General features: G+C 42.0%; 1 protein-coding gene across 1 annotated transcript in view; it reads left to right on the forward strand.

Annotated features, from left to right (window-relative positions):
* LOC145659458 (NLR family CARD domain-containing protein 3-like) overlaps window positions 1-9,141 on the forward strand; it is a 10,948-nt gene extending 1,807 nt beyond the window's left edge. Inside the window, exons 3-5 of the mRNA XM_081722178.1 lie at window positions 153-1,956; window positions 4,714-4,887; window positions 8,964-9,141. Coding sequence (XP_081578304.1) covers window positions 153-1,956; window positions 4,714-4,887; window positions 8,964-9,141 — 2,156 coding nt within the window. The remainder of the gene's footprint in view (window positions 1-152; window positions 1,957-4,713; window positions 4,888-8,963) is intronic.
* The last annotated feature ends 1,135 nt before the right edge of the window (window positions 9,142-10,276 follow it).

Below are 10,276 nucleotides of genomic sequence, written 5' to 3' on the forward strand. Positions count from 1 at the left end.
ACCACTGGAAGTTTCATGCCCAATCTAGCAGGAATAAACAATCTATTTATAACAATCTGTTTATCTATTTTCCTGTAACTCCTGTAATGAGTATTTTATGAATGAATCTAAAAGAGATTATCATGTGTTCTGTTGTCTTCCTCTTTTATCAGAACTGGCCCCTGCTTGCCACAGAAAGCTCAAATCCAAACTGAGGGACAAATGTCAGAAGATTCATGAAGGAATCTCACAGCAGGGAACCACAGCACTTCTGAATGAGATCTACACAGAGCTCTACATCACAGAGGGAGGGAGTGGAGAGGTCAATAATGAGCATGAGGTGAGACAGATTGAGGCAGCGTCCAGGAGACCAGTAACACAGGAGACATCCATCAAATGCAGTGACATCTTTAGACCCTTACCAGGACAAGACAAAGCCATCAGAACTGTGCTGACTAAAGGAGTGGCTGGAATTGGCAAAACGGTCTCTGTGCAGAAGTTCATACTGGACTGGTCTGAAGGAAACGTAAATCAGGACGTTCTCTTCATATTTCCACTTCCTTTTAGGGAGCTGAATTTGATGAAGGAGAAAAAGTTCAGTCTGGTGGAGCTTCTTCATCGCTTTTTCCCAGAAACATCTGAATTAAAACCTAAACATTATACAAACTACAAAATTCTGTTCATCTTTGATGGTCTGGATGAATGTAGACTTCCTCTAGATTTCCAGAACAATGAGAGATTGTGGGATGTAACAGAGTCGACCTCAGTGGATGTGCTGCTGACAAACCTCATCAAGGGGAATCTGCTTCCCTCTGCTCTCCTCTGGATAACCTCTCGACCAGCAGCAGCCAATCAGATCCCTCATGAGTGTGTTGACCAGGTAACAGAGGTAAGAGGGTTCAGTGAACCACAGAAAGAGGAATATTTCAGGAAGAGAATCAGTGATCAGGGCCTGGCCAATAGAATCATCACACACATGAAGTCGTCAAAAAGCCTCTACATCATGTGCCACATTCCAGTCTTCTGTTGGATTGCAGCCACTGTTCTAGAGAGAATGTTGGGTGAAGCAGAGAGTGGAGAGATCCCCAAGACTCTGACTCAGATGTTCACACACTTCCTGATCTTTCAGCTCAGACACAAGGATCAAAAGTATGGAGGAAGTATGAAAGGACAAAAAGGTCCCACTCACCCACATCACATGAGAGAACATGTTTTGGCACTGGGAAAACTGGCTTTCCAACAGCTAGAAAAAGGCAACCTGATCTTCTATGAGGAAGACCTGAGAAACAGTGGCATAGATGTCAGAGAAATGACAGTGTATTCAGGAATGTGCACTCAGATCTTCAGAGAGGAGTTTGAGCTACAGCTGGGGAAGGTGTTCAGCTTTGTTCATCTGAGTGTTCAGGAGTTTCTGGCTGCTTTATATGTGTTTATTTCCTTCATCTCCACCAACACCAATGTGCTACAACAGCAACACCCTGGATTTTTCAGTATTTTCAAAACCCCAATGTCTGTCTTCCTCAACAGTGCAGTGGACAAGGCCTTACAGAGTCATAATGGACACCTGGACCTTTTCCTTCGCTTCCTTCTGGGTCTCTCACTGGAGTCCAATCAGACTCTCTTACTAGGCCTACTGACACAGAGAGGAAGATGCTCACACAGCAAAGAGGAAACAGTCAGCTACATCAAGGAGAAGATCAGTGACAGTCCCTCTACAGAGAAATCCATCAATCTCTTCCACTGTCTGAATGAACTGAATGATCATTCTCTAGTGCAGGAAGTCCAAACATACCTGAGCAGAGGAGGTGACCGTTGTCTCCATGGATCCAGACTGTCTCCTGCTCAGTGGTCAGCTCTGGTGTTTGTGTTGCTGAACTCAGAAGAGGAGCTGGATGAGTTTGACCTGAGGAAATATGACCCATCAGAGGAATGTCTACTGAGACTGCTGCCAGTGGTCAAAGCATCCAGAAAAGCCTTGTGAGTATTTTCATTTAGAGATGAACAGTGGGTGTAGCAGGCAGTGGATGTTCTTGACTCAGAAGGTCTTCTGTGAAAAATGAAAAGGAGAGAGAGAGAGAGAGAGAGAGAGGGAACATTAGAGAGAGAGCAGGATAGAGAGATCCCATCACCAGGTGCTTAAGTTAAACCATAAAGTTGTGGAACATTGGAATATAGTAACACTGTCCAGTCATTCATTAGTCTAAATGTATTAATGATGGTTAAATGATATTTGATGTCATGGGTAGTTGTGTGCCTTTGTATTGAGAATGGTCCTACATTTAAAACAGTGGCCAACAGTGTTTGTTTATAGTTCACACTCTTAGTAAAACAGCCAGAGAAAATGTGCTGCAGTGTAACATACAGAAGTGTTCAAGTACGAAATATCAGTGTGTACACGCGCACACACACACACACACCACACCACACAGTGTAACATACAAAAGGGTTCAAATATGAACTATCAGTTCAGCTTTCTGATCAACATTACAGTTCAATCACTACTGACCAATACAGAGAAAAGTGCACAAGGATGAGCATAACCAATGTATACACATATGCACACACACTCACACACACACACACACACATATATATATTTCACACTGATGGCAGTTTTCAAACTTTATCACAGGTTTTCTTTAGAGCCGATGATGGTGATTGGGCACATTTATAAAGGTGTAGGTGTTAATATGACTTCATCTGAAACACTATATAAAGGTGTAGGTGTTAATATGACTTCATCTGAAACATTTTCATTGTTTAAATATTTTACCAAGGCAATTTGTCATAATCTAGTTGTAAATAAGTTTAAGTCAAAATAAACTAACATCATTAACAGCAACTGATTCCAGTACTACACCTTCAGTGCTGTGTGATTGAGGTACTTGACTTTTAATTAGAAGGTTGCTGGTTCAAGCCCCACCGCTGCTGAGTTGCCACTGTTGTGCCCCTGAGCAAGACCCTTAACCCTCAATTGCTCAAGTTGTACTCAGTCATAATTGTAAGATGCTTTGGATAAAAGCGTCAGCTAAATGCCATGAATGTAAAATGATGAGTGTAGCATGCAGTGACGTTCACAGCTCTGTGCGATCAGTGTAACATGCAGTGACGTTCACAGCTCTGTGTGATCAGTGTAACATGCAGTGAGTCTCCCAGAAGCTAATGCTGTTACTACTGTCACTCACCTAAAATTGTAGCAGACTACTACTGTTGCTCACATACAGTGGGACCAATATCTCAGACCACTAGTGAAAATGATTGTTTTGCATTTCTCTCAAGTTTAATACAATGATTTTCTTTACAAATCATATAATCAGCATAATTTGAGTGAACAGTTGAACGTTTTTTAATGAATTTCAGAAAGTATTACTATTTGGCTCTACTCAAATGCATGTAAGCACAGTTGTGAAACTGACTGCATCAGTTCTTTTGTACAAAAAGTCAGAAGTCCTTGAGTCCTCACACAAGCAGTGCAGGAGAAGTGAGTCAGTTCTGATCCAACTGAAATATGTGAACCATCCTCTTCTCCCCAGTATTTTACTGCACACATACAGTCCATGAAGGACAAACTCCAGGGACACATTTCATGTCAACAGCAGACATGAGATAGTTGCCTCACACACACTTAACTGACTGATGGGTTCTGCCTCACACACACTTAACTGACTGATGGGGTCTGCCTCACACACACACCTGACTGACTGATGGGGTCTGCCTCACACACACCTGACTGACTGATGGGATCTGCCTCACACACACCTGAATGACTGATGGGGTCTGCCTCACACACACCTGACTGACTGATGGAGTCCCTGACTCAGCTATTGAGCCTCCAGGATTCTCGGTGCACCACACAGACAGAACTCGGGACCTCACTGGGAAAAGCAAAGGCAGAGGAGAATGTTTCATGATCAATGACTCAGTGTGAGCAAAGGAATGGAAACACTAGTAAAAGATTCTGCTCTCTGCATTCTGTCATTCCTCCATAATCACTACTGCAGTGTTCATCCCACCATCATTACTACTGCAGTGTTCATACACTAATATTCACTACTGCAATGTCCATTCCTCCATAATCACTACTGCAGTGTTCATCCCACCATCATTAGTACTGCAATGTTCATACACTAATATTCACTACTGCAATGTTCATTCCTCCATAATCATAATACAGTGTTCATTACTCCATAGTCACTACTGCAGCGTTTATTTCTCCATGAAAAACACTACAGTGATTATTCCACCATAATCAATACTGTGGTGTTTATTCCTCCATAATCACTACTGCAGTGTTTATTTCTCCATAATCACTACTCTGCATGGATTCCAACAATATTTTCTGTTTGTATATTAGTGTAGTTGTATTTGTGAAACATTAAATGAGATCTATGTTGTTCTGTTTACTGTTATGGTGTTAGGGGTGGGATATTTTGATATTTGGACTCTGATTATGGCAACTGCCATTCACTGACTTATGAACCAACCATCCATTATTTGGTCACCTGGCTTAGGTTGCTAATGAATGTTATTTGTCATGTCTTTGTCCATTTTGTCTTTGATGAAGACACAGTAATGTTGAAATGTTGCTGTGTTTGTAAAATTAAAAGGCTGAAAATGTATCAGTGTGTTCCAGACCTTTCAAGCTCTTCTTTACATTTTTATTAGCAGTTCAGATCTTTTAATTCATCATCCTCTGACTGAACTACATTATTTAATGTATTAACTCTTTTACAGACTATCTGGCTGTGGTCTCACTGAAGAGTCTTGCAAATCTCTCACATCAGTTCTACAAACAGAAAACTCTTCACTGAGAGAGCTGGAGATGAATAATAATGACCTGCAGAATTCAGGAGTGGAGCAGCTCTGTGCTGGACTGAAGAGTTCACACCGTAAACTGGAGATTCTCAGGTGAGTTTCTGTGACTATTTTTGAATGTAAATAAAGAGGCATTTTAAAAAGGTCAGTGTGAACTCCCTTATAGTACAGTATTAAACAAACATTGCCAGGCAAGGCAATGCAAGGAAATGTACACTTTTATAAAGTTTTCTTCTCTCAATATTTCTAAATATAGTTTTCTGTTGAAACCTCACTGCATTTCATTAAATGACCACACTGTGGAGACAAAGAGTTATATCTGTGATGCATGAGCAGATTTTCAAGTCTAGAAGAGAAATAGAACATTGTAAAGAGGAGACACCAATGAGTCCTTGTCCACGTGTGCAGGTGTATTTATTACAATGCTGCTTCAACTAGGCGCTTTGGCATTTTGTCCACAAGCTGCATTTTTGGTCACCTGAGAGCAGAAATTTAGCAAAATGTCTTACAGGATGAATATATTCAGAAACTCCAACAGCTGTGTTGTAAAATGAAGTGTTTTAATGTAAGATTTTCACTGAGTGATTTTATGTAGTTTATGTATGGAAACACTGTAAACATCAGTCATTCTAATCTCTCTGCAAATAAAAGCCCTTAAAATCTTAATTAAAATATTTAAAGCTGAACCATTGAGGTTCTGGACACATTACAGGACACTTTTACAATCACACAATTCCCTTGCGTTTTTGGGTGGGAGACCCTGTTCTCATTATGATTTACACGGTGTGTTCAACACATGTTGAGATGAGCTGAACTGACAGCCGTGCTGGAGGAAAGAACGCAACAAGTTAATATTCATTCAATAGACCTGAAAGGTTTATTGGTTATTCCTTAAGATAAACCTGTGATCTCTCTCCACAGGTGTTTTTATGAAACATGTAGCTGGCTAATATTAGTAACCTGAAGCTTGCCAAGTTACAGTATAATGTTGGTTACTACACCTAGATACATCACGCTAACGTCATATTAGCTTGACTTAGGAGTGAATGTTGGCTGCTAATTTTTTCATCAAGCCAGAGACATCAAACAAAAATAGAACAGTGATGGTAGAAGACGTGGAGTCAGCAGAGAGAGAAACTGAGCAGACAGCTGACAGTAAACTCAGGACATCTGAACACAGTAGTGAGGAACAATGTTCAGCACTGGACGAGTGAACCTGTGGACTTAATTACAAGAGAGAAAGAAAGACACACAAGACACAGTAATCAATAATCAGGAGATTAGGAGGAGAGAAGGAGTGAAGTGTGTGTGTGTGTGTGTGTGTGTGTGTGTGTGTGTGTGTGTGTGTGTGTGTATGTGTGTGTCACACTGGGTGCCTGATGTACTGTAACAAAGCTAATGAGGCTAATGTTAGCTTCCTTAAATCTAAGGAACTGGCTAGAATATAAAATACTCCTGCTTGTTCGTTTACAGTTAGTATAGAGAAACAGAAAACAACCAGGATGAAGAGAAAGAGTAATGCTATTGCCATGGCAACCTTCTTTAGTAAGAAGACAGCAGGAGAGAGAAAAGACAGAAGAACTTGATGGTGAAAGTGTCCAGGAGGAGGACATGGAAGAGAGTGAACACAGCAGACAGAGACAGAGGAGCCAGCTGTGTCCACTCTCACTGTAGCCCCACAGCTCTGCTGTAGTGTCAGCTGTGTCCACTCTCACTGTAGCCCCACAGCTCTGCTGTAGTGTCAGCTGTGTCCACTCTCACTGTAGCCCCACAGGTCTGCTGTAGTGTCAGCTGTGTCCACTCTCACTGTAGCCCCACAGCTCTGCTGTAGTGTCGGCTGTGTCCACTCTCACTGTAGCCCCACAGCTCTGCTGTAGTGTCAGCTGTGTCCACTCTCACTGTAGCCCCACAGCTCTGCTGTAGTGCCAGCTGTGTCCACTCTCACTGTAGCCCCACAGCTCTGCTGTAGTGTCAGCTGTGTCCACTCTCACTGTAGCCCCACAGGTCTGCTGTAGTGTCAGCTGTGTCCACTCTCACTGTAGCCCCACAGCTCTGCTGTAGTGTCAGCTGTGTCCACTCTCACTGTAGCCCCACAGCTCTGCTGTAGTGTCAGCTGTGTCCACTCTCACTGTAGCCCCACAGCTCTGCTGTAGTGTCGGCTGTGTCCACTCTCACTGTAGCCCCACAGCTCTGCTGTAGTGTCGGCTGTGTCCACTCTCACTGTAGCCCCACAGCTCTGCTGTAGTGTCGGCTGTGTCCACTCTCACTGTAGCCCCACAGCTCTGCTGACTTGTTTAGTTGTTTTTTTGTGTTAATGTAAATGGTTGATTTTAGTGAATATATTAGTTGTGTGAAGTAGCGATATTGTGTGTGTGTGTGTGTGTGTGTGTGTGTGTGTGTGTGTGTGTGTGTGTGTGTGTGTGTGTGGTGCATAGCATGTGTGGTGTTTTGTAATTACATCAGAACTTTAGATCAGATATAATTCATCATTTGATACTACATAATTCAGATACACTGAGAATTATAACCACACATAGAAATATAACCACACATAGAATTATAATCACATGTAGAATTTTTGGAATCTTGAAATACAACCTTTTTCGAGGAGATGAATCAAAGAACTGAAGATACTTGTAAGTGATATAAAATATTAAGTGCTGGACAGAAATGAAACCTTTCTCAGGTAATAATATTTATGTTTATGTAACCCACACCCTTGATTTATTCGTGAAGATTTATTCAAATTGTAATCTTATGGGTTAATTAATGATTCCCTGCCTGACCTCATGTGAATGTCATAATCTGATAAGGAATTAAACAGTATGTAGTTTATTATACACTATAATAGTGGTTTTACCACTGTATTAACTTGTGTACCCTGAAATTCCTCTGTGCTGTAAGGCCATTTTAGTGTGTCACCACAAGAGAGAGACAGACAGATCTATTATTTGTGTGTGTGAAAGAGACAGAACTATTATCTGTGTGTTTGTGTGTGTGTGTGTGTGTGTGTGTGTGTGTGTGTGTGTGAGAGAGAGAGAGAGAGAGAGAGAGAGAGAGAGAGAGAGAGAAAGACAGAACTGTGTGTGTGAGAGGCAGATCTATTATCTGTGTGTGAGAGAGACAGAACTGACTGACTGATGGGGTCTGCCTCACACACACCTGACTGACGGATGGGGTCTGCCTCACACACACCTGACTGACTGATGGGGTCTGCCTCACACACACCTGACTGACTGATGGGGTCCCTGACTCAGCTATTAAGCCTCCAAGATTCTCGGTGCACCACACAGACAGAACTCGGGACCTCACTGGGAAAAGAAAAGGCAGAGGAGAATGTTTCATGATCAATGACTCAGTGTGAGCAAAGGAATGTAAACACTAGTAAAAGATTCTACTCTCTGCATTCTGTCCATTCCTCCATAATCACTACTGCAGTGTTCATCCCACCATCATTACTACTGCAGTGTTCATACACTAATATTCACTACTGCAATGTTCATTCCTCCATAATCACTACTGCAGTGTTCATCCCACCATCATTAGTACTGCAATGTTCATACACTAATATTCACTACTGCAATGTTCATTCCTCCATAATCATAATAGTGTTCATTACTCCATAGTCACTACTGCAGCGTTTATTTCTCCATGAAAAACACTACAGTGATTATTCCACCATAATCAATACTGTGGTGTTTATTCCTCCATAATCACTACTGCAGTGTTTATTTCTCCATAATCACTACTCTGCCTGTCTTCCAACAATATTTTCTGTTTGTATATTAGTGTGTTTGTATTTGTGAAACATTGAATGAGATGTGTGTTGTTCTGTTTCCTGTTATGGTGTTAGGGGTGGGATATTTTGATATTTGGACTCTGATTATGGCAACTGCCATTCACAGATTTATGAACCAACCATCCATTATTTGGTCACCTGTCTTAGGTTGCTAATGAATGTTATTTGTCATGTCTTTGTCCATTTTGTCTTTGATGAAGACACAGTAGTGTTGAAATGTTGCTGTGTTTGTAAAATTAAAAGGCTGAAAATGTATCAGTGTGTTCCAGACCTTTCAAGCTCTTCTTTACATTTTTATTAGCAGTTCAGATCTTTTAATTCATCATCCTCTGACTGAACTACATTATTTAATGTATTAACTCTTTTACAGACTATCTGGCTGTGGTCTCACTGAAGAGTCTTGCAAATCTCTCACATCAGTTCTACAAACAGAAAACTCTTCACTGAGAGAGCTGGAGATGAATAATAATGACCTGCAGAATTCAGGAGTGGAGCAGCTCTGTGCTGGACTGGAGAGTTCACACTGTAAACTGGAGATTCTCAGGTGAGTTTCTGTGACTATTTTTGAATGTAAATAAAGAGGCATTTATCTGGTCAGTGTCAACTCCCTTATAGTACAGTATTAAACAAACATTGCCAGGCAAGGCAATGCAAGGAAATTTACACTTTTATATTATAAAGTTCTCTTCTTTAAATATTTGTAAATATAGTTTTCTGTTGAAACCTTGCTGCATTTCATTAAATGAACACACTGTGGAGACAAAGAGTTACATCTGTCATGCATGAGCAGATATTCAAGTCTAGAAGAGAAACATAACATTGTAAAGAGAAGACACAAATGAGTCCTTGTCCACATGTACAGGTGTATTTATTACAATGCTGCTTCAACTAGGCGCTTTGGCATTTTGTCCACAAGCTGCATTTTTGGTCCCCTGAGAGCAGAAATTTAGCAAAATGTATTTTACAATCACACATGATTCCATTGTGTTTTTGGGTGGGAGACCCCATTCTCATTATGATTTATACCATGTGTTCAACACATGTTGAGGTGAGCTGAACTGATAGCCGTGCTGGAGGAAAGAACTCCACTGAAAGAATCTCACTGTAGCTCCACAGATCTGCTGTAGTGTCAGCTGTGTCCACTCTCACTGTAGCCCCACAGCTCTGCTGTAGTGTCGGCTGTGTCCACTCTCACTGTAGCCCCACAGCCCTGCTGTAGTCCCAGCTGTGTCCACTCTCACTGTAGCCCCACAGCTCTGCTGTAGTGTCAGCTGTGTCCACTCTCACTGTAGCCCCACAGGTCTGCTGTAGTGTCAGCTGTGTCCACTCTCACTGTAGCCCCACAGCTCTGCTGTAGTGTCAGCTGTGTCCACTCTCACTGTAGCCCCACAGGTCTGCTGTAGTGTCAGCTGTGTCCACTCTCACTGTAACCCCACAGCTCTGCTGTAGTGTCAGCTGTGTCCACTCTCACTGTAGCCCCACAGCTCTGCTGTAGTGTCGGCTGTGTCCACTCTCACTGTAGCCCCACAGCTCTGCTGTAGTGTCGGCTGTGTCCACTCTCACTGTAGCATCACAGGTCTGCTGTAGTGTCAGCTGTGTCCACTCTCACTGTAGCCCCACAGCTCTGCTGTAGTGTCAGCTGTGTCCACTCTCACTGTAGCCCCACAGCTCTGCTGTAGTGTC

Source organism: Electrophorus electricus, chromosome 1 (assembly GCF_041902795.1).
Source record: "Electrophorus electricus isolate QZ-2024a chromosome 1, ASM4190279v1, whole genome shotgun sequence".
Taxonomy (NCBI): domain Eukaryota; kingdom Metazoa; phylum Chordata; class Actinopteri; order Gymnotiformes; family Gymnotidae; genus Electrophorus; species Electrophorus electricus.